Below are 25,928 nucleotides of genomic sequence, written 5' to 3'. Positions count from 1 at the left end.
AGAAAGCATGATTATAGGAGTAGGAGTTCACCCGAGTAAAGATGATAAAAAATATATGGTAAGGTTTACTTAGTACCTGATAGAGTACGGTGTTGGAAACAATTCTCCTTAGTGCTTGGTAAGGTGCAATATTGGAGAGATCTCCTTAATGCCTATTAGGGTGTGGTGTTGGAGATGAGAGACTTCTTAGTGTCTTTATGATACAACGTTAGAGTCAATGATGTCCTATTGTGTGTATTAAGGAAAATCATAGTCCGTATATGTATTAGAACATCTTTGGCTGAGTGATTCTACCATTACAAGTGAGCTCAAGGTCAATGAGAGTGTACATTAGTCTAAGGCAAGTCTATAGTTTCGTGTCGAGGTGATTTGAAGGTTCGGTCGATAGTGATCATGCTAGCATGCTATATGATACTGTGATATGTTATGAGATGATATGGAATCCTATATGAATGATGAAAAGTTGAGAATGGATATATGTTGTATGAAAAGGAATGGAAATAAGATATGTGATATAAATGCTACTTTAATGAGATTTCACTGATATATTATATCTTACTTTCATATTATTGCATATGATAGTCAATGGGAATGAGTTATTCTATTACTGAGATTTTTATCTCACATTTATGGTTACATGTTTTTAAGACTGGGACATAATCAAGGTAAAGGAAGAGAGTCTAGATAGGCTTTAGTTGTGAAGCTATATATGCTCTGAGTTGTGTAATGCAATAAAATGAGAATTTTTATATATATGTGTAAATGAGTTACCATAGGGTTTTATGCATAACTTAAATGATGATTTTGTGGAATTGTAGCCCAATTGTATGTTTTTGTGATGAAATGAATCAAGAGGCTATGATTGAGTCTGTTTGAGTTGAAATGATTGTGATTATTAGTGAATCTTAAGCCTAAGGGAGAAATTTTGATAAAATGACTAATTTAGGCCTAAGATTGTATTGTGAACATGAATCTGATTAGAAATAGCCAAGTGGACTAAGTTATACTAAGAAATGACAAAGTGTGTAAATATATGAAATATGGAAATTGGTCATAGAGGGGTCAAGCTTTGATATATGAGTAGGATTGTGATGGACTGTGGTCAATCAGGTATATTAAGTCCTTTTAGACTTGATTCAAGGCCTTATATGGTCTAATGAGAGAAAGAGATCGATTTGAGCACTTGAGTGCACAAATTTTTCAAAAAAAGTGACTTTTTACACCCCGAGTGTCTAAATTTTGATTGACATGTCAAATCATGTCTAAACTTATCTCATTAGTTAGCTTATGAGTTAAGCTACGTGTGGGTGCTTGAATCACTCCAATTGAACATTGTATGTGAAAATGGTGTACGTCAAAAGTTCATCATTTTTGCTATCAAAATGATAAAAGAATTTTAGACAGGCGCACCGCAACACATAGTGGCACATGCCATAGTGCATGACATAGAACAGGCTAAGCATGTGGCTTTATGCCACATGCTGTGGTACACGTATTGCACGTCGTGGCACACGAACCAAATCTTAACTTTTATCTCAGGATGAAAAAGCATGCAATTATGATAGGAATACTAGTAGGTTATGTCCACTACGTATTAAAATGATGTGCAAATTGCTTCCGATGTGTATTTCTCTAATTATATTGTGATTTAAATGGTTTTGTGCAAACAAGTCTTGAGCCCAAGCTTTTCAAACAAAAAAATTATTTTTTGATTGAATTGTGAATTTGTGTGAGTGATGTGATAAAACCATAATCTTCTCCTATATTGAGTAGACATAAGAGGAGGTTACACTTTATTGTTCCAACTTAAACCAGTCGTAAACTAGTCCTAGAAAATCTTTTTATTATTATAGGGTAAGAAATTATCTCTTTAAAACTTATAAATTCAATTTCCCAATAGTTTAAACTAAGAAAATATGATAAAATTAGAGGTAAAGGCAGTACAAGACTTACTTGATAAGTAACAGGTCAAAAATGTTATCATTACTCCCGAAATTTGTTGCCTAACAGAACACTCTTCCTTCTCCATGCTTGAGCATGTTTTTCCTCTTTTCTCTTCTGTTCTCATAAGCCCTACACATCCTAATTTATTAGAATTTTGTGCCATGAGCCGTGGCACATTCATCTCTTGCCGCAGCACGTGGCATAGTGAGGAAACTCCTTACTACGCTCACATGCTGTACTTTGCAATGATGTTCTCTCACTCAAATCTATTCATATAATACTCCAAAGAGTCAAAAAAATATTCCACCATCCAAAACTCTAATCTTACATTAAATTACTAATTCTTCCCTTAATTAGCATTAATGCAAGAATTAAAAATTTAGGATGTTACACTCAACATTCAAAAGTTGGAGAGTGAATCCAATTTGGTCTGTTTTCAATTCAAAACATGTACAAGGGTGTCCAAAACCCACAACCTAGTGCCAATAGCCTTAAAACCACTTAGACCAACTCAATTGGGCCATAAACTACTTAATACACTAATTATATTACAACAACAATAGTCTACACCCAATTTGGTCATCGAAACTTTGATTTCACAGCAATATAAAGGGGTGATAATATAATCAACCACAAACATCACAAAATTATCACTGGCACTAGTATTTCGACCTCTCATAATCATTTCAATACAGATACATCATTCTAGGCCGAGATACACACATTTACATAAATTCTCATGCAAGTGACCGAAAATATGCTTAAAATCCTAAGTTGGCATAAAATTTATAGACTATTTATTACAACACCCAAAATAAAAGGGAAGATCTATACAAACTAAGCTCTTCAAGACTCAATGGTCCCTTCCTTCCTTTTGCCCTTGCTAGAACCGTTACCAGTGAAATGTAACTATGGGGTGAGATAAACATCTTAATAACAAAATAATTTACAACTATCAATTAACACGTACAACAATAAATAAGTAAAGCTTATATATACGTAAAGATATTGTAAGATCCTAAATTTTAATCTAAGGAACTAGTTGCTAATTAAGGTTAAATTAGTAATTAGCGGATTGATTATGGTTTTGGGTATTAAACTAAAATATGATGATGGTTTGTTGTTATGTTAATATGATTGAAGGGTAAAACGACAGTCTAGGACATAACACGCGAGCAGTAGTAAGAGTTTTTTGACTGTGCCATATGTTGCAGTGGAAGTTGCATGTGCCACAATGCATTACATAGAATTTTACTTAAAAGCCAAATCAAAACTCATGAAAACATAAGGGAGAAATTGGGAAAATGTATCTAAAGAGGAGAGAAGGCTTAGCTCTGCTAGGGCATCAATTTTCAATAATTGGGAGTTTGCTTCGTCTAGTAACTTGTCAAGTAAGTATTGTACAACCTTAAGCTTCATTTCTACCCTATTTTCATTAAATTTAATCAATTAAGAAATCCAGTCCGAAAGTTTCAAGGTGTTAGAATCTAAAAGAAAGGTTTAAAAAGGACTTTCAAATATGAAACTAAGGTTTTGTGACTAGTCTATAGTTAAATAATTGAACCTTGAAAATTTAGGCTTAATTAGCCTAAAAAGTTAGGTTAAAATGGTAAAGTTTGATGAATAAATGAGTTATGGGGTTGCTATGGTCATTTGGATAGCCTATAAGGCTAGTAACTATAAAGAATGGATTATATAAATTCAAAAGGTGTTAATTGAAATGTTTTGTGTTAAGGGATTTGATTTAGCTGAATCAATGCCTATGCTAAATTTTGAAAACTGACTTAGGGATATTGCATTGTGTAGACTAAGCATCTATGACATTCCTTGTAGGAATCTACACAACCAAGAATTCAATATGATTGGTAACCCTTGATAGTAGGGGTAAAAGGTAACTAGAGTAACCCTTTTAGTTGTTCGTTTGTAAAATTGTTTACAGATATGTTATATAACTTATGCATTGTGATTTATGAATTGATAGAGTAGCAATATTGTGAAAGGAATATGCATGCAGGTGTGTGAGTTATGTATGAAATGAATGTGAAGAGACATATGCATAGACATGTGCATTGCATTTGTGAATATACCCCATACTCGTGTAGGGGATCATGGCCCTACTCTGTATAAGTCTAGGAAGTCCTGAAGGTCTTGAATATGGAGTTTGACTCCTCTAAGAAGGACCTAGGAGATCCTGAGAGTCTCGAGTGTAGAGCTTAACTCTGTCACGATAGACCTAGGATAATGATCCACAAGTATATCCTAAACTATGGTAAAGGGTATTGGTCCTACTCTATGTAAGGCTAGAAAGTCCTGAAGGTCTTGAGCATAGAGCTTGACTCTATCAGGAAGGACCTAAGAGACCGCTCATATATGAAGAGGATACCTATTCTGAGATAAAGGTATGATAGGCCCTATTTCGTATAAGACAAGAAGTCCTAGTTTGAGCATAGAGCTTGCTCTACTAGGTAGGAACATGAGCATGATGGATGGATGTGGATGAATTCTTGTATATGTATATTACATTGCTTTTACAGAAACACATGCTACTTTATTTCTTGTCTATGATTTTACATATTAACTGATATTTAGGTTATATCCAAGTTACTGGAACATACATCTCACTCTGTTAGTTTTGAACATAGGTAAAGAGAGAACAAGAAGGTTGGGAAAGGAAGTGAGAAAAGAGTAGCCTCAATTGGTAGTGGTATGACTACCATTGTGTAAATGAATATATAATACGTTGTTAAGGTTTAAGTTTCCAACTAAGATGTATAACTGTATGTGAAATGATTATATGTATGTGTATGTGAATTGTGGTTGAAAACTTGCTTGTATATATATATAATCCTATATCTCGCTGATGGTACCTTAATGATGGGTGCGTCGGTAGGCCTTAATGCCAAACAAGCAAGTGTATGTTATTATGTAACTTGTTCCACTTGTATGAATGTGAATTGAATGTAAAATTATATGTACATGTGAGGACTTGACACAAATAGTGAGGCTGAGCCCTATTTGAAATAGTCGAGTATATTTGTGATTCCTGACCATATGTGAGGTATAACCCCTTATGTAAGAGTCAAATGATTGAAAGTGGAACAAGTTTATATATATTATATTATATAGGTTGTGCCTCTTATAAGTCTACAAGTCTATAATGCGGCATTGAAAGGTCAATATGAGTATTTGATTTGATATATATGATTTGATGTGTCAAGTATATATAGCCCTTTTGGACTTAGTTCAAGGCCTAAAGTGGTTTAATGGGACAAGGAATGAGAAATAAACACTTAGGATACAAGTTTTGAAAGAAAAAATAGCTTTTTACACCTGGGTATCCAATTTTAGATCAGATCATTGAATCTGGTCCAAACTTGTCTTATTAGATAGAATATGTTATAAGCTTCATGTAAGTACTTGAATCACTCTAATCGGATATCAGATATGGAAATGGTACACGAAAAAAGTTCATCTTTTGAGCTATCATATGATAGCAGAATTTGTTGCCATATGTGCCACGACGTATTATGTGCCATGCCGCGACATATGGTATAGAGAAGAACAGAGCATGTTGCTCTGTATCACATGATGCGGTGCATGGTAGTATAAGCCATAGCGCATGGCACTTTCTTAGGGGAAAAATGTTGTGTTTCATTAAGTTATAAAATTATATTTACGCTTCCATTAGCCCTCTTATTTGAACATATGTTTGACGAAGTTAGGATCCCATATTTTGAAAATAATGTGAGGGCTTTTACTCTAATATTGTATTGTGATTGTATTGTTATATGTGTGAATGTAATAGTAAAGTCCATATTAAAGTAGGGACTTTACATATATCATTTAGCATATTCAAATATAATATTTCATATCCACACATCATTTTCACACTCTAACATGATCATTTTATCATCCAAGCCTCCATATTACCCTGACTAAAACTAAAAGCTCTATTAGACAAAATGCTCATACATATTAGCCTAAGCACACCCTCAGTGGTAGAATCACCTTACTAAAGGTGTCCTATCCTACTTCCAAACTATGGTTCCACCTATCACACACGATTCGAGGTGTCGTTACTCCAACACCATATCATAATAATGCTAAGGAGCGTAAATCTCCAACACCACACCCCACATAAGTGCTAAGGAGACAATCTCTAACACCATACCTTAATAGGTACTAAGAAGATAAATGTCATATAGACTTTCACTACTCCTTCCTACGGGTGAACTCTCACCACCAAACATGATCATGCTCACTCTTTTCATGCAAATCACCTATTTTCACCCAAACCACAATTACTCATATAACGATACTTTTATAACATTCATTGTTTTAAAAGTCATTATTTATGCACAAAATCCTCATTTTGCAATATGCAACACTTTAAAACACATATATGCAAAATTATATATTTACTCACAAATAATTAAGCACTTAATCAAGTAGAATGAATCATTCAGTTACCTCAACTCTTTTATTACAAAAAGGGTTACCGTGGTCTAATATGTGCTCCACAAGGTCTATATGCGTAATAACACCCAAGCAATATTTAATCTATAAGATTAAGTGATAATCATCGATTATCACTCTAATTAAACTCCTAAGTCACTAAATTTCGGTACCTATTATACCCAAAATCTCATTTTAACACCACCAACACTTCCAGCATACTCCATTAGTTCCATTTAGCACCCAAACACACTAATAACACTAATCCTTTATCCACATTATTCTAATTCTAAAACCCCTAAATTTTACTTAGGCTTTGTCTACCTTAACCAAAAATTTCAAATCATTACAAAACCCATAAACCTAGGTTTAAAAGCTTGATTTAACTCTCCAAGCACTTAACTAAGCCAATGAGTTCAGTCAAAACCTAAGGAAAGATGAAATCAAACCCCATATTACCCCAAAGTTAGAGAAATTCACATAATAGGGAAGGAGAGGGGAAATGGAGCTTACCTAATTATGAATCTTGTTCCAAATGCCTCCAAATAGATCCCAATATGATGCACTAGCAGCCTCTAATGTCTCCTCCATCTGTCCTCTCTCATTTCTTTCTTTCCTCCTTTTGAAATCATATGCATTTCGCATCTAATTTAAGCTAAAATTTGGTCGTGTGCCATGGCACATGGCACAATGAGTGCCATCTGCCATTTTGGCATCTCACTCGAGCCCAGTTAACCTGTACACCATCTTAACTCATTTCTCAAGTTGCCCAAAGGTCTAAAAACCTTATTAGTGTCCCAAAAACATTATTAATTCATAAATCACTAATTTGACCAATATGCCCTTCTTAAACACTCAGTTTTAAGTTGAAAGCTCAAGATGTTACATAAGGTTGTAAAATTTCTTGTTGCATATGTAATTTTTCTCATGTGAGGGGGTGCATTTTGCCCCCTATATAAACATGGCTCCGCCACTAGTTACAAATTTATGAAACCGTCACAACCATATCAAATTACAAGAGAGGAGGGAAGGGAGAACAAATAATAAAACCAAGAGAATGGAGTTGGTCTTCAAATATTTAATTCCTTTCCAAGCTCTTCAAACTCTCAAACCTTAGCACACAAAGCTTTCAAAGTGCCTCAAAGTCTAAATAATGTGTCCAAGTTGAAATATAAGCTTATATACTTCTAGACCTAACTTTTTCAGTTAATAAAAAAGCTTCGTTTTGCTACCAACAAGTGAAAGTTGCAAAGTCATAGCCAAAGTGACAACTTTGGATTGTTATGTGCACTCACCACAAGAAAATACTAATTTTGTTCTCACAAAATTTTCTTTCAAAAAAAATATTGGAAATTTTTTTTGTCTAAATTTGTCTCAAAAGCCTCTTCTAAAAAATTAATCATGGAATTTGCATGAAAACCCAAATAGAGAGAAATTCCAAGAGAACGATGAGAGAAAATTAAAGAGATAAAAAACCCTCTCGATGGTAGAAAATTTCATCTCAATAAAATATTTAAGAAATGTTTGATAGAAACAAAAAATTTGTAACCAAAAAAGAAAAGAAAAGAAAAGAAAAACTCATTAAGTTTTTTTTGAATTTGTCCAAGAGAAGCTCTCTCTCAAAAAATCTAAGATAAATTTGATGAGTTCTCTTATATAATACTGAGAGATTTGGATTAAGCTAAGAGAAAATTTCTCTTGGACTAATTGGAATGAATTTCTCTCGGATTAAATTGAGAAAAATGTTTCTCTCAAAAAAAATTGAGAGAAAAGTGCTACTTGAAATATTTAAAATTTTCTCTTGGAACAATCTAAGAGAAATTTCTTGCAGGTCTTTCTAAGAGAAACTCTCTCAAAATTTACCATGAAAAAAATTTAAATTTCTCTCATTTTTCCAAGAGAAATTATAAAATACGTTTTATATATATTATTACTTATTGAATACGCATATTATGCATATTATTGAATGATCTTGTTCAAAAATGTGACAAAAGTGATTGTAAAACAAAAGTGGTTAAATGCTAAAAGGGGTTGGGTCTAGCATCACAATGTAACAAATTAAAATTTGAATCCCTACTCAAAGGGTTGCCCAAATTTAATTCTTGACCATGCATTAAACAAGATTACCTATAATAGAAAAAGATAAATATGCAATAAAAAACACAATAGAGATTAGACATGAGAGGCATGAAATAGTGTTAATAAACTAATATATATATATATATATATATCGAGAGAGAGAGAGAGAGAGAGAACTAATATATATATATATATATATATCGAGAGAGAGAGAGAGAGAACTAATATATATATATATATATATATCGAGAGAGAGAGAGAGAGAGAGAGAGAGATTATTAGCAATATATCAGATTGTTGTAAACCCAACTTTCAAAGGCCATATCTTGAAGATTTGAACTACATTACCTCAACTATACAAAGATAAAATGATCAATATTATCAAACCCGGATTAAACCAATCAAGAGCCAACCTATGATATGGTTAGAAAAAACGGAGAAGTTAACTAGAACTAGTCAAAAATCATTTTTCAATTTTTTTTAAAAATCTCAACCACATAAAATTATGTTACTTTATATTTTTGTCTTATAATTGATTTTATATATATATATATATATATGATGATTCATTAATAATTTTTTTTTGGGTGATGATTCAATGGTGATTTTAATATTAATAAAAGCTTGGGTTGAATTGACAAGACCATGTTATATACTTGATGATTGTGGTTATTTGTAATAGACAATATATAATTTCATTAGAATATTAGTACAATTGACTATAAATTTGATGCGTTTGATAAGAATATGATTAAATATTATATGAAATATTTTTACTTTTATACGTAATGTTTAAATTATATCGTCCTAATTGAGACCGGTCGAGTTATTGTCTAACCACGATCGCTGAAATAGTGCCTTGTCCATAAATACCCAATTCAGTTCTGATAACATTGACAATGGTGACTCTAGTCCATAGCCCTTGGCTTTGCCGCCAAATACAAAAACCAAAAAAAAAAAAGGGGAAAGCCGCAGGTCTTTATATAATATAGAACAGTTTGACTGCTGCAGATCATTCAATGTGCCACAGGCCAAAAAGCATGATAAAGAAACCTCTTGCCTGTGATAGCATTGAGGATAGATTCTACTTTCTTCCTACATAAGCTCCCAATTTAGACAAATCTGGAATCCAAAATGACAGCTCAGAAGATCCAGTCGCAAACATAAGACTTCCAGGTGCCCATTTTATAACAGGAGGTCCAATATCAGAAGTTGCACTCATCCAACTTGCCACCTAGACAAATTAATTAATGAGCATTAACATCAGAAAGACAAATGTTCACACGAATTCAAACTCCACAAAGAGGGAAAAAAGTTCAAGAATTGTACAGACAGTAGGTTTCTTTAGCACAAGTTCCTTCAGAAATGCTCGCTTCAATTTCCAACATGCATCATCCAATATTTATTAATTTATTGAATTTATGTTGAAATATACAAACTCTCCTGACTTTTAAAGCAGTTGCATAGATCACTTTTAACAATTTAAAATTAACCGCCTTAACGCTTTATTATTTTAACCACAAACTTCCCTAATGTTATTTTTTAATTATCTGATTGAAAGAATTTGTCATGTTATATATTAAGAAAAAATATATAGCTACTTATGTGGCATTAAATGTTAGTTAATAATAGCTTTATAAAAATTTTATCCATATTTTTCCATTATTATTAGCTCACATCATATGCCACATAAGTTGTCACACGTCTTTTTCTTAATATGACATGACAATTTCTATTAGTCAAATAACTAAGAAATAACATCAAGGAAGTTTGGTGAAAAGAATAAAAGGTTCGGAGGTTAATCTTAATTTTTTAAAGGTAAAAAGGGGTCTTGTGCAACTGCTTCGAAGTTCAGGAAAGATTTTTATATTTTAGCCTTAAATTTATTAAGATTGAAAAATTTCACACGCCTTGCAGCATTTTACTGTCAGAAAACTCGATAATTTACTTGACATTTATTGTATTACAAGAGGAACAAGTAATGAAAACTACGTGAACCAAGAAGAAATCATTTATGAAATGCAGAGAAAAGAACGAAAGTATATCCTATCATACTTCCTTCCCACTACGAACACTCCATGCATAGACACTTCCATTCCCTGAACCTGTCAAAAAGATTTTAAGCCTCACAGAGTATATCTTTGGTAACAGATCAAAGCATATAATTAACAAACAAACAAGATATGCTTGCTGGACTAAGAAGGGCAAGAAACAAGGTGCCATGACACCATAAATACGAAAGCCAAGACTTTCTCCAAAACCTGATTTAAAAAGAAAAAAGAAAAAAGAAAAAGAAATGAAAGGAGTGGGAGAACTTAAATCAAGATTTAAAAAAAAAAAACTAATTTTGGCAAAAGCATGAGTTAGCAAGTCACAGACAACAGAAAACTTCCCGGTGATCCATATAGAATCGTCTTTACTGTTACCTGATATAACAAACATTCCCTCGGGACTGAAGGAAGCATCTAATGTGGAATCACATGAGACTGGGGTAACATTATATGTGGATAACTGCACACACCAAGGATAAGAGAGAATTGATACATAGTGTTTCAATCAAACAAGAGTAAAGGAGGTAGGATAATCTTAAAGTAGGAAAGATACGAACAAGTGTTCCACGAAATGAATCAAGTACGTGAATATGTCCACTTGCAGTGGTTAAAAGCATAAGTCTCCCATCATTACTAAACTTCACAACATTTGCATCAGAAATGTCTGCCCCGACAGAAAATATCTCAAAGGGACCCTGCCAGAGTGAAATTCATCATACAAGGGCATGCCATCTCAAAATGAAAATCAAAGGGTTAACCCAAATCTTCAACATATTCTAACATTACATTCACTAACCTTTTCATACTTGCGTGCATCAAACATTCTAATAAACCCTCCAAATGCAATTGCAAATACTAGCCCTTGATCATCATACGATACAGCAGGCCTTCCTTGTACTCGTAAAAGTCCCTATGTTGTTTCCAAAGTAAGTGAGAAACCCCAGGAGATTTATACTATGTATGAGACTACAAAATGGGGGGAAAAAAACTCCAGCCAAAATCAGAAATTGCAAACCACCGAGCCAATATATGAAAATGCCCTCTACCTGGCACTTTTCAGCCCTTTGATCCCACAGCAAAACAGTTCGATCAAGAGAGCCAGAAATAAAGCAGTCTTTGCGAGAGCACAAGCTAAGGGAGACAACCCTAGGAAAAAGAATAATATTCCATTATAGAAAAAAAGGATTGTTTTATAGTTCTATGCAAGAAAATTTTAGACTGGAAAATGTACATGCTAGTTCAAGGGATAGATAAAAGGGGAGGAAAACCTGTCATGGTGACCTTTGAAATATCTCAAGTACTTGTTATCATGCAACGATAGCAGCCGCAAAGATTCTGGATTAATTGATCATATTAGTAAAAGAGTTTAAGAATAACAATTGAAGCGAATACTACCAGAAAGGGGAAGACTTACCATCCCAACCATTTTTTGATGAGTAAATGACTGTTGTAGGATGAGATGTGAAGCAAACCAGGTCAACCCCATATTTCTTGCTGTTAATTGTCTTCAAACATCTGGTAACTTAAGGCATCTCAAATTAATGCAATCAACCCAAGAAAAGGAGGAGGAGAAGGAAGCACCACAAGAATTCATTTTTCTACTGTAAACATATAAGATGGATATTCATAACTTTCTATGCCCTCCATAAAAACATTCTATAAGAATAGCACCATTGCAAATAATGTTCTATTTTTTTTTTTTTTTTGATAACTTCCTCAATATGCCTACCCAACCACTTAGTCGAAGCCTTGCAAATGGAATCATTTGTCTTGTTGCAGGTTTTCATGATTTACAACCACAGCTGAATTTACATAGCCCTCAATGCACATTGCAACAACAAAGAAATCACATTGTGATCATTGGTGTCATATTACAAATGTTAAGGCCCCTAAGTGTTTCAAGAATTCATTATGTCAAGTTATGAGATTCTTGTAAGCATAAATTAATTAAAAGGTACAACAGACAAATATTGTTCCACAAAAATAAAAGATCTAAGATGAAGTTACAATTATGCAGCAGACTAAAGATTTTAAAGGCTTCTCTCTCTCTCTCTCTCTCTCTCTCTCTCTCTCTCTCTCTATTTGTATCTGCCAATTTTTCACATATCTAAAGGCAGAAAAATTGGGAATTACGGCTTACGTTCCACCAGTGATATCATAAAGGCGAATGGATTCATCATCACTAGCAGTCACTAAGTAACTCGATGCCCTGTGAAAATCCATTGAACTAATTCGACCGTTCTGTTGAAACAACGAAAAAGGCCTCAATGAGTAAAGTATTAAGGATGGCACAACAAGCAGTGAGATGTTAAGATTGAAAAGCCATTCCCCAAACTGTAGAATTTGCTCTATCAATATGTATAGAATTTGCTCTCTTCAGAACAAGTGATTGACACCAAAGTCTACGGTATATTGGCACAATTCCTTTGATCAATAACTGAAATTTATGTTCGGATATCTGGTGTCGCTTCAAACAGGTGGAAACAAGCACAGCACTAAAATTTTAAATACTCATGAAAAATCATAATGATCAAAGCACTCACATAGTCTTTAAAAGCCATTCCTACTTCCATACTTTGAAGAATTTCTTCACTCAGCTCCAAAGACACCTTTTCTTCTCGCTCAGGTTGTGTCCCTACAATAATTTGAAATTGAGAAAACTGGACAAAAACCAAACAGAACGCAAACACCTAGCACCAACAAATCTAGTAAAAAGTCTTCCACGACCACCCATAATAGCATCAACTGTGTCTTGAATCTGAGAAGTTCAGGACGATTTCTGCAGTAACAATTTTACAGCCTCAGTTAGGAAAAAAAAAAAAAAACAATCAAACATCAAACCAAGGAGCCATTTTGGTAAGGAATTCCGGATTTAATGCTACAGCAGACCTAAAGATGAAGCCAAAAGATGGCGGCAGGAGAGAACTTAACATAAATCCTTCTATTGCGGCCACTGAACAAACCGATTCAACGTACAAGCAGAAGAAAAAGGAGATACTACAAGATGCTGGGGCGAACCGAGCTCGGACAGAGGACGTGACTGAGAGCTCTCTCACGTACGACGAAGGAAACGAAAACGGAATGGATACATGGGAGGAATTCGGTTGATGATGGGGCCTGAGATTAAAGCATTGATAGCCTCTTAAAAACTGGGCTAATAAGGGATATAAGAGGCCCAATTAAAGAAAATAATAGGAAAATCATTTTAACCTCTTGCTCATGATTCAAGTCAAGCAATCCAAATAAAAAAGATGTCAATTATTGCAATTTAGTTATCGATGAAACAACTATGCTAACAATTAATTATTTAATAATAACTGGCAATTTCAACAAAGGCATAAACTTTTAGAATAATTTTATAATTTTATAAAACATTTCTGTATTTAGATTTTTTATGTCCAACCTATGAAACGTTTCTCCCAAAATAATGTATGTTATCAGTGATTTTTTTTATCTATATTTATTATATTTACTGTCGAATGGTACTGTTCCTACTTTTATACTTTTTTTTTGTAATTTTTATTTGTCATCGATCGGATTGGATCTGACTTTTAACTTTTTTTACATTTTTATTTGTGACTGTTGGATGATACTGTATATCTACACTACGATCGACTTTTTATTATTTTTTAATATGATACATTAAAAAAGTTACAAAATAATATGGGCCTTATAGTAAAAGAAATACATGTGGAACGTAAAAGAAAAAAAATTTTCCAGTATGAAACTTATAATAAAAAATAAGTAAAATATTTTTTCTATTTTTATCTTAATTAATGATATATCTCTACTATTTTTTGAAATCTATATAAATATTTTTTTATATGAATAGTTATAAAATACGAGCTTTTCTTATATTTTTAAGATTTTGTTTTCATTCATCCAATCATTAGTTGACTATTAAATCATATATATTGAATCAAAATACCCCTATTTAAATATAAATATTGCCTAAATATAATTTAAATGATCAAAAAATTATTTTTTTTATTATCTAAATGTATTGATTTTATAACTTTTTAAAAAATTAAATATATAAATTAGCCAAAAAAATATGCAAAGGAAGGGGTTTACATTTATAAATGTGAGTGGGAGCTATAATTTAATTAATAAAATTTATTAATTAAATACATTGGATAAAAAAACTTTTCCATATAAATTTTCATTTGAAAATGTTAAAATTTTAGATAAAATGCAAAACATAATAGAATTTTTATATTTTAAAAGATCATATAAGATTCATATTAAAAATTAGAGGTGGATATATGATTTTTACTAATAAAGAAAAAATAAAATAAAAATAATTTTTAATAATTTGGGATAGTTCAATTAAACTAACTTAAATAAATCCAAAAATTAAAGGTGTCAAGAGTCAGATTTGATCATAAATTTTTTTTTTATATTTAGATATTCCAAATTCAATATGAAATAAGGTTCTAAGAAAAATGAAAAGAATGTAAAATTTTAATAAACTTAATTTTTAAACAATTGAAATTACGTGGTATAAAAAAGTGCATGAAACTTGTCATTAAAAAATGCAAATGGAATCTATATTTATAAATGTGAGTGGGATCTGTGATTTAGTTAATAAAATTTATTTATGTGAGATTAAAACTAATATGCAAATTTTCATTTGTAAATATTAGAATTTTAGATAAGATGCCATTATAGTATATGTTTTATTTTCCTTAAGGTATTATATAGGGCAACACATTTTTTTTTTAAAAAAAAAAAAGCTAGATTATGTTTCAAATTGTAGTAGGCAATAAATGTTAAAAAATAATTATATTTTTTATTATGTATAAAAATAACTCATTGCAAAATAGAAGTTGTTTCTTATGAATATTATCCTATTAAAATTTTAATCTCATACTTACTAGCTATGGGGATAGTTTAGAGAAAAAAGAAGAATTTATTCATTAAATTTTAACTTATACGGGATAGTACATTCTAAAATAAAATAAATTATGATTTATATTTTTAATATATATGGAAAAAATAAATTTTAAAATAAAATATTTTTTAGATTTTAATTTTCACAAATTAATATATTATAAAGTAAAATACACTAGAATTTCTTTTGTTTTGTTAGAATTATAAAGACTTCTTCTTCATTTTAAAAACTTATACTTTAGTCTTATTTTCAATATGGTTAGGAATATTATGTTAAATATTCTAAAATATTTGATTTATTATTTGTATTTATGTTGACAAAATTTAAATTATTAATTTACTCCTATAATCTATTTGTCTGTTTTCTTGCTTCTTAATTTAAGGAATTTCAAACAATTTTTGGAAAAAAATTTAAAAATTAATTATTTCAATAATTTAAAATTATTTTATCAAAATTATAAAACTTAAATAAACATAAAATATAAATTATATTGATTAATTTCTCTCTTATTCCATTAAGTTTTTTTTCTACACGAACATGTTTAAAATATTATTTTAATAAACTTACTTCCTTAGTTAAAATATGTAAGACAATTTTTAAGGTAATTTCCTAAGAGTTGGAAGTTAAAAAATATAAAATATTTTTAGTGTAATCATTTTTTTAAAATTTTTCCTAATAAATAAATTATTTTATATTTATTTTAGAGTAAAATATCTAATTAAATAGTAAATATAAAAATATGATGTTATTTTAAAAATAAGTAACTATTTTATTGGGGGTAAAATTCAACTAAAAATGCATTGCATTTTTAAAAAGATGGAGTATGTATTTAATTTTTTTAAAAATACTAAATAAATTATTTTGTATGACTAATAAATTTAAAATATGAATAAAAATTTAAAAGAATGTATTAATAATAATATTTTAGTCCTATATATGTGACTTAACTATCAACTAATGATTGAATGAATGAAAATAAGAACTTAAATATAGAAGGCATATTTAAATTTTATAACTCTTAACTATTGATTTTAAGAAGAATTCATATAAATTTTAAAAATAAAAAACATTTATAATTAAGATAAAATAAATGGAAAAGTAATATATTTTACTTTAAATTTATTTTTTAATGGGGTTAATTTGTGATTTGAACCCTAAATTATAGATTTAAAGGCAATCTAAACCCTAAATTTTTAAAATGTATATTTTGAAGCCGAAATAATTAAAGTTAAAATAATTTTACTTTACCGTTAAATTTGAATAAATATTCAGTAATCTTTTAAAATTGAAATTTAATGTATAATTTTTATTAAATTTTACTGTCGCCTTCTCTTACCCGTGCAAATATTTTTTAATGGGCTCAAATGAACTAAGCCCATGCTAGCAAATTGGACAAGGCCCAAGATTTATAGCCATCGAACTATTGTTATGCTCTCCTTATCAAATTCATCAAGCTCTGTAAGTTGAACACCTTCCGTCGTTTCACAGTCCAACTTCACATTCTAACCTTCTTCTCAACGCAGTGTGACACAATGTGGCGACTATGTTAAAGTCAAGAATGAATCTTCAAGACGGGGGGGGGGGGGGGGGGAGCCACATTTCTACAGAGAAAGGGAAAACAAACATGCAAAATATGAAAATGGATAGCAACTCGACTTTCGATTTGCTTCAATATTAGATACAATCGACCTCATGAGGCCATTACAAAGGGTTCACTGCCACCCAATTCTAATTGTCGAACTGACCCTGGATTTCAAAAATCAACATCATAGTTCATGACACCACATTTCACAAAAGTCACAAATAGCAAAAGACCTTATACCCAAAATTTCATCATAAAGAGCACAAAATTTAGAATGCACCACCAAGTTAAATAAATTCCCCAAATTAAATATATAAGTATTTTAAAAGCCAAATCAGACTGTAAACAAGAAAAGCTAATAACTCTTGATTCTCATGATTTAATTGATTAAATCCACGACCAAACCCCTAATGTAATAATTAAATAAAAATAAAATGAAATACATATATAACAATATAAATATAAAATTGTTTAAAAACAGATTAGCATCTACCATGCAAATTATTTTGGAAAAAAAAACCATGGATTGAGGATTTACAATTTTTTATTAAGGCTTTACTCGCTCAACGTTGTCATTTAATTTTGGAATTTAGATTTATTTTTCATTTTTAATTTTAAAAAAAAAAAAAGCATTAGACCAATCTAATCGGTCAGCTCAACCCAGTCTAACAACGGCTTCCGGTTCTTTACACGGTTCAACTTTTTGAACGTTCCCCCCCCCCCCCCAACACAAAAAATAAAAAAATAAAAAAATAAAAAAATAAAAAAATACTGAACCATTATACCATCCGGCCTCCAATCCAACCAGACCAATCCGGATTTTAAAACACCGATATATATATTATATATAATCAATAATGTGTCTGCATTTTACACAGCGTCAATTCTCCAAGAAAGCTAAGACAATAAGGGAAACTACAAGGAAAGAAAAGGATTACAATCTTGTACAAATATACAGGAGAAAAGTTCTGCTCTCAAGCAGGACATACCATATTTTCACCTTGATATGCTGTGTGATTCACATTGCTTGAAGATTTATCAACATCCACATCTGTACTTTGAATTGAGCCTTCTTCAATATATTTGGTGATTAAATTCGCCCCAGTATGACTACCTGAGGCTCTGGCCTGTAGTGCTTCAATATACAAAACCTTGACCAGATTCCTAAATCGCCGTCGGAATGTCGGTATCCGGGACATGGAAACTACAATTCCCTGTAACCTGATAGGAGAAGAAGAGGGGAGAAGCAATAATCAAATTATAAACGATGTGATTCATTCCTGGTAAGGACTCACTAGTTGGTTTATTTATATTCGCTTGGGGGAATCTCTTGTGAGATATAGAAAATCATCAGAACCCACCATTAAAAGGTACTTCAAGCAGTGTACCCAAAAATAAATAAATAAAAGGTACTTCAAGCAACTTTTGATCAAGTTGCAAATACTTTCTATCAAAATCAAGTGTCACCCTTCAGGAATTAAAGCCTTCTGATCATTTGGACATGGCACAGCAGATTATCGTTTGTCACATAGCACATCAGCATTCGTCCAAAACTTACTCATGACTAAAAATCTCAGGAGGTAGTGTCTTGGTAGACAAGTTTAATGAGGAAATGAACATGAGGGTTTAAATCCTAAAGAGTAACAGTTTAGGATTGGCAGTGATTAGGATTTGTGCACTCCTCCTTCCATTTCTAAATATAAAAGAAAATAACCAACTCATACAATTTAAAAAAGTTAGTTAACTATAATAATTATATATAGAAAATAACCAATAGAAAATAACCAACTCATACAGTTTAAGAAAATTGATTAAGTGTAATAATTATATCTAATAAAAAGACTAAAATATCCTTGTTCTTAATCAAACTCCATTAATGTTTTGTCTTGTGAATGAAAACTATGATTTTATGATGGGTAATTTAGAAAAATTATAATAAATGTTTATTGAAATTTGTAATTTTGCTTATTAAAAAAAACAAAATACCACGTGATAGTTTTCTCCTATATTCAGAAGCAGGGAGTATTTCATATCAACAACTATACCTTCGTATTAGAGCTTGCAACTGTGCTCTCCTGATATTGCTATTTGATGGGAATTCAGCACCATCCCATTCCTCAGGTATCTCATTTTTGCATCTTATAACTAACTCTTTGAGGCAAATTTCTTCTGTTTCTTTCAGCTCAAGATTCTTTAATTGCTCTTTCATGATCAACAAGGGCCAATAAAACCACTCAAAACTTTATCCCGAGGTTCGTTCATCCTAGTCAGCTCAGCATCATCAGCTGCAAAGAAATGCACATGTGAAAGGCATGAAAATCAACATAACTTCCAAGAACAGAGGATTGAGTAAGAAAAGTACTGATCACCAATCCATCTGAATTGGACTTTGCAGAAGTTAGCAGACATTGAAGCAAGGTCCAAGCTGGTAACTTGATGCTTAATGTCTTACAATTGCCTTTCATTAGACATTCCTCAATGTCCTCGGCACTTATCAAACCATCATGAAGGAGTATTCTGCCATTCACCTCACATGACTTGAACAACCAGTCCCATACCTGCTAAAGATTTTGAAGACAGAAAGGTATTAAAAACTAGACTAATTATTAAACTGGTCAAGACACCGGTTTAAGAATTAATGATCAAAACTATAGTTGAACAGTGATCAAACCGATCATAAACAAGTCATTTTATTAAACTAATCAAGACACTAATTCAATGGTTCAACTAAGTGAGCTTACCAGGATTTCCACACTATATCAGAGACAGCCTCATAAATTGCTTTACTTAGTAATCTATACACCAGGCCATTTTTTATACTCTGTGTAACAGTGAGCCTAGAGTACTACAGACATGTATATTGCCACAAAAACTAGCTTCTTTGTCAGTGATCTAATTTATCTTTAAATGATGGTTGAATTGGATGTCGAGTTTTAGGCAATATTTGTTTTCAATCAAGAAATGGATAACTCAAACAGGAACAATAAAAATTGCTTTTCAGCATAGACATTTTGCCACCTGTACAGGTCTGTATAGCTGAAATTTCCCCTTCAAAGTTCTGGTTTGTTGTGGGATAAATCTTGAATTCCATGAGCCTTCTCTCCTGTATTTCATATCATCACTATCATTGCGTCCAAGGTTTTTCCATTCATGAATAGGCTTCACTTCTCTCTTGCATTTCGCATCATTGCCATCATTTTCTCCAAAGTTTTTCCATTCATGGGCATGTGTTGTTGTCATTTTTCTACGGTATTTTGGCCTGTTTGTCACAATAATATATCATAGTCAGTGATTCTTATCTCCGACAAGAACTAAATGTCACATCAAAGGGAGAATTAGAAAACACCTGGGAAGGCAGGATCCCTCTCTCAAGTATAGTAAATCATTTACATATTCATCAAAGAGGGAAACCACTGAGACAATGTAGGCAAATCCCATCTTCATTGAGTCTTCCTAGAAATAAAAAGCCAAAAAAAAAAAAAAACTTCAAAATCTTTCAAATCTTACTAAGAATGGTAAAAAGAATCAGTTTAATTAAGATTAAAGTATTTCACTTAATTTTAAATTTAGCCCTTAAGGACTTAAATAATAATAATAATAATGAGGTCCTTATAGGTCAAAAAATTTTTAGTGCTCAGCCCCTGCATTAAACCCTGGTAACTATAACATTAGATTCTGCACGTGGCCGATCATGTATCATTTTGACTGTCTAGATATAAAAGATTTTCAAACGAGTGGTTAAAAAAAAAAAGAAAAAAAAAAAACTACATCATCTACTTTTATCCCTTTAGCTAGCATGAATCATGAACCGTGAATATTTTAGATTGCAAAGATGGCATATGATTGGCCACGCCAAAAAAATTTAATGACAAACGAAAGTTTAATGATAGGAACTGAAGTAAAATTCTTTACTCAATTGCAAACTTCCAAACTACAACGACCACATTATGAAGTGAGAGAAAATATAGAGAGCAACAAATTAATCACTTGGATAACAACATACTAGCATTATATGAATAGAATTTAAGGTGTCTAGTAAAACCATCATCGTATTTTGACAGACCTGATGTACTACAGCTCCACTGTAAAGGCTGAGAAATAAGCTGGATATGCTGGCTGCTAATACAGCCCCTACAACAGCTAAAGGCCAGAGGATGATGGCAAGGCCAGCAATGGGACACACATGGTTTCCAAGAAAGGTCCCTCCCTTCCAATCAGATCTTCCAATAGCCTCTTCCATCCTCTGAACAGCATGTAAGGGCTTTTCCATATAGCAATAGACGTGATTAAGATCATATCGAATGGCATCCCAACCATGATCACCAACAAGCAACTTGGTAATAATGACAATCTAGAATGAAAACAGGGCAAGTGTCTAACCATTCACCAAAAAATTTGATGCTTGATTTTTAAACAAGTAATCAGAAATGAAAATAATCAACTCACTTCACATCGAATGGCTTTTCATCAGGAGGTAAGTTCTCTCTCAGTTCATCCATGTACGAGAAATAGGAATGGAAACAACAATCCGTGAAGTCCTGAACTACCATGCAGCTTCTTTCAATCGTGGACCAACAGCCATCCTGTTTTCAATGGTAAGACTCATTTAAGTTTTCTGCACTCCATATAAGTCAACAAGATCAAAAGCCACTATATAGATTGACTGATAAACCCAGAATTGTATTGCTTACTTATATAAAATATCCTACTATTGGCATCCACGAACACGGAGGATACAGTCCTCTAGAGACCTAAATTCCTAGGAAGTAGTCACCTTGTTATAGTTCAGCCCCTATTTACCCTTTTGCAATCCAGGCATGCCGTTGGTGCCCTCACAGACTTTTGTTTCCATTTAATTACACAAAGAAGGATACACATACACCAATTGTTTCACTATTAACTTAAAAAGGAACTAAAATTTCGTTTCATAAAAACCCCAGTAAACCCAATAAACTTATAAGTGAAGTTTACAATCATTAGTCTTACCAAGAGAAAGGATAAGATGTACAAAATATAAACGGATAAATTGAATACTAAGCAAAACTTTTCAAAAGCATAACTATCTATGAAATGCAGATGTGTTCGTGTCTAACACATGTTAGGCACTCATATTAGGATTGACGAGATGCATTAAATTACATATGGACATTTCCAATTTGGCCATGTTAGGGAGTGTCATGTTCTGGATCCTCTCAATACATTTCTTTATACTCAATCTCATCCATTCATTTAATTATTATTATTATTATTGTTTTGGTTTAGTGGTGTGAGATTATTAGTTATAACATTAAAATAAATATAGTATTCATTCAATGGCTATCGTTAATAAGCATTGTGATCATATTTTCAAAAGCATTTAAGTGATGATAGTGAATATAACCTATTTATTTTAATGCCATAACTAGCAATCTCGCACCATTAAACTAAAACAATAATTAAATGAATGAATAAGATTGAATATGAAGAGTTGAGAGAGGATATAGAGAGGATCCAAATCGATCACGTATTGTATCCAAATCCATACTTCCTTCATACAAAACAGCAACAAGCCTTATCCCAATTGGGGTTGGTATGTATATCCATGTGAGATTCAACAAAGTTTTACGTCAATTATTAAGAGCTTAACACAACCCTTCTCCTTTTCCCAAGCTTGGGACCAACTATATAACATAGACAGAGTTCCATACTTCCTTCATAATTTGCACTAAAGTAGAATAGACAAATATGAGTCGAAATTGACACTCACCATTAAGCAATGATAAAATTCCCCAATGACATCGTTTCCAACAGCCTCAAAAGTTGCCAGAAGGGGAGAGAAGAACCCATATCCTATTCCACCTAAAAGGCTTCCAACAATACCAACTATTGGCCGGAGAAACAAGGGAACTGGCAAACATAACAGCCCCAGAGTCTTCAAAACCAACCCAAACCTTTTAGTTCTGATTCAAGAGGAAAAATTAGCAAAAGGGTAATTATATGTGACAGAAAGGAGGGTAAATTTCACGCAATTTAAACACTAAAATCTATTACCAAAAATTAAAGAAAGATAGAAAGAGTGAAAGAAATTCTTCACATCCATTTCCAGGTGAAATTAATGCAACCTGGCCACACAATAGTAAGTCCAAACAACATGTGCTATCCAAAGTCCAATGATGACAGCTGAATTGCCAATCAAAATGATGGTTACGGCAAATGGGCATATGATTGTCGCTGTCAAATAACAAAGACAGGGAGAAAAAAGGGTTATTCCGTTATCATCAGAAACTTGCGACACACATGAATTAGAGCTTACTAGATTTTAATGGAAGTATTAAATTTCAGTCAATTTATGGAACCGAAAAGATATGCTATCTAGTTTTAACATCAAAATCACATTGCGTCCTGCTTTTTAACAGCAACTGAGACTTAACCTTTTCTTTTTCACTCGAGTCCAGAGTTTACGAAGTAACCTTTCACAATTAAATTGCGATTCTTATAAATTCAATCATCTACCTAAGCAATTATGGCAAAGTTCCTACGATAATATGACTAAGAAACAAAGGATTAATCCTACAGAAGGTAACATAGAAAACCGAAGAACAAAACGGAAAATGAAATTGGGAATTGAGAATGTGTGCACCTTTGAGAACGCCCAGGATCAAAAGCAAGAAGAAGAATGGGAGAAAAGAGATAAAGCTCCACAACTTGGCCATGAAACCCATAAGAATCTCCATGACTGATACGTCTTGAGATAAAGTTAATGGGTTCTTTGTTGATCCGTTGTGTTTCCTTGAAGTTATTGCTTCACAGTTTTAGAGTGAAAAGCGTTTGCATGAAATAGTGAGATACACGTGGCAGGATTTAAAGATCGCCACATGCTGGTGATGGTGGGGTCAATTGAGACTCGTGGCGTAACATAAGCGATTTGACCCGAGACGCATAAACTTAACTTTAACCCATTGCATGGGAGTCCTGTGGCAATGGCAATGACGTGTTTTTTTTTTTTTTTTAACTTACTTTTGAAAAATATCATATATTAATATATTAAAATTAACTCATACTAACTCTCTTGTGATATGCTCCAGGAACATTTAATACAACGATGATTATACACATACGAGTGATTACTAACTTCATAGTTTTGATAAAAAAAAGTTAAAATGTATGAAACTTTTCTAAATTTTAAGGCATTTGTATATGACTTTATCATTTTTCAACATTTAAAATTAATTTCCTAACCTTTAATTTTGTTTTTCAAAATCCTCTACTATTAATTAACTGTTATTTTATTAACATAGTTATTACCATATCATATTAATGCAATACACATGGCATATGATATGAAAAAAATATTTTAATTATTTTTAACACAATTTATGAAGGGATAAAATTGTAATTTATTTTTAACGCGCATGATGATGCTCTCATTTTTAAAATTGAGAGACAATGTTCTCATTGTTCACAAGTAATACAAGTTAAGAGAAAAATAATAATTTTATTATTATTTATAAATTAAAATAGTCTTTTATATTAAACAAATAAAAAAATCTAAATGCTGCCATGGATAAAAATCATATAAATTTTGTTATCTACTTTGTTTATTTTCTTCATACTATTATTTATTTGTAGCTGTTATTTTTTCATTTGAATGAAGTTTTCAATATTTATTCTAATAAAAAAAATGTTACTGGTATATTATAAATGGAATGTGTGCATTTTAGCCTATAAAAATAAATACTCAATGGAATATACAATACATAATGAAGATGCTAAATATGAATTATTCTGCGTTTTAAATGTGAATGCTCATCACAATTAAATGATTATTACTAAAATAACTTAAGGTAGGTCAAAGCACATGATGTTGCACTCTAATTTTCGTAGTGTAAATAATACTATGATTTGCTCGTGATCTAATCACAATGCCTAGCTTGGTTTATTAAATCACAGCCATGCTTCTTATGTTTGTTACAAATCCTCTCACCCCCTCCTTTCACTTTTTAATTTCTTTCTATCCACCTTTCAATATTGATTGGTGAAATATATCTGAGAAAAAAAATTGAGTTTACTTTCAACACTAATAATCAATGGTAAAAATGCTCTTGTAACACTAATGAATATATAATATAGTGAAAGTGATTTAGCATTTACATTTGTATTATATATTCAATCATGGACTATATCTTACAAATAAACTAATAAAGTACCTGTGCGATGCATGAGTTTTATACTATAATTTTTATGAACAGGCCTAAAAGAATAACTTGTAATAGACATTATATATATATATATATATATATAATATATATAATATATATATATATAATATTATTCTATAAGCCATGGGGCTATATAATTATAATCATTAGTATTAAATATACTTATTAGAGTAAAGTAAATGGTAAAAACTAAATGCATACTATGTAAATGGATACGATGGGAAGTAGATTGACAAAAGTTCATAATTATTTATATCAAATTATTGAAGACATATCTATAAACGACATTAAAAGTTCTATCTCTAGAGTGATGATCCTTATCAAAAACTAATTTTTTAGACTCTCAATGCTTCGAACACAAGAAACAACAACATATAATTAGTCATTGGTGAAAACAAGATGAGGTATGTACAAACTAACATGACACAGGATTAAGTCCTCACTCTTTTTAATGGACATTGCAAAGGCTAACATAATGGAAAATTGCCTCTAACAACCTTGAATCAGATGGAGACATAGCAATGCGTGGTATACATACTTTCATCCTTGTAATTGATCCAGACATTTCTTGAGCTTCAGTAACATGTTTTCTAGCTCATGTAACTATAAGGTGTGTGCCATTGTATAACCCTATAAACTTATCAATATTCTAATTCTTATTAAAATTAGGGCACCCACTTTAAGCATTATTTCATAATTCAGAAGGCTTGACATTATAATTTAAT

The 25,928-nt window shown here is 31.6% G+C and overlaps 2 protein-coding genes across 8 annotated transcripts; both read right to left on the bottom strand.

The window, feature by feature from the left end:
- Positions 1–9,304: 9,304 nt before the first annotated feature.
- Positions 9,305–13,648, bottom strand: LOC129318627 (protein ANTHESIS POMOTING FACTOR 1). 7 transcript variants are annotated; one of them, XM_054963493.1, is made up of 12 exons: positions 13,419–13,648; positions 13,257–13,308; positions 13,073–13,164; positions 12,670–12,770; positions 11,944–12,044; positions 11,798–11,864; positions 11,576–11,675; positions 11,326–11,439; positions 11,114–11,224; positions 10,905–10,989; positions 10,534–10,583; positions 9,305–9,712 (listed from the first exon to the last, which is right to left on the bottom strand). In XM_054963493.1, exons 2-12 carry the CDS (start codon positions 13,261–13,263, stop codon positions 9,563–9,565), a joined length of 978 nt encoding a protein of 325 aa, XP_054819468.1. In that variant the 5' UTR covers positions 13,264–13,308; positions 13,419–13,648; the 3' UTR covers positions 9,305–9,562. The 7 variants fall into 7 exon arrangements, with proteins under 7 accessions (XP_054819468.1, XP_054819465.1, XP_054819462.1 ...); XM_054963490.1 differs by having other exon boundaries at positions 11,087–11,224; positions 13,461–13,645; XM_054963487.1 differs by having other exon boundaries at positions 11,087–11,224; positions 13,419–13,644.
- A 4,153-nt stretch (positions 13,649–17,801) lies between these two features.
- Positions 17,802–23,752, bottom strand: LOC129318639 (uncharacterized membrane protein At3g27390). The gene is given in 12 exon segments (XM_054963522.1): positions 17,802–18,226; positions 19,051–19,246; positions 19,249–19,290; positions 19,368–19,563; positions 20,024–20,264; positions 20,352–20,458; positions 21,069–21,178; positions 21,181–21,356; positions 21,452–21,588; positions 22,752–22,944; positions 23,107–23,215; positions 23,625–23,752. Coding segments are annotated over 12 exon segments (1,848 nt in total). The 5' UTR covers positions 23,719–23,752; the 3' UTR covers positions 17,802–17,979.
- Between the last annotated feature and the right edge of the window lie 2,176 nt (positions 23,753–25,928).

The sequence above is a fragment of the Prosopis cineraria genome, unplaced genomic scaffold (assembly GCF_029017545.1).
Source record: "Prosopis cineraria cultivar Desert tree isolate PC_DT_omini unplaced genomic scaffold, ASM2901754v1 PC8, whole genome shotgun sequence".
Taxonomy (NCBI): domain Eukaryota; kingdom Viridiplantae; phylum Streptophyta; class Magnoliopsida; order Fabales; family Fabaceae; genus Prosopis; species Prosopis cineraria.
Note: the sequence above shows the minus strand (reverse complement) of the source record. Positions and strands in the feature narration are given on the sequence as shown.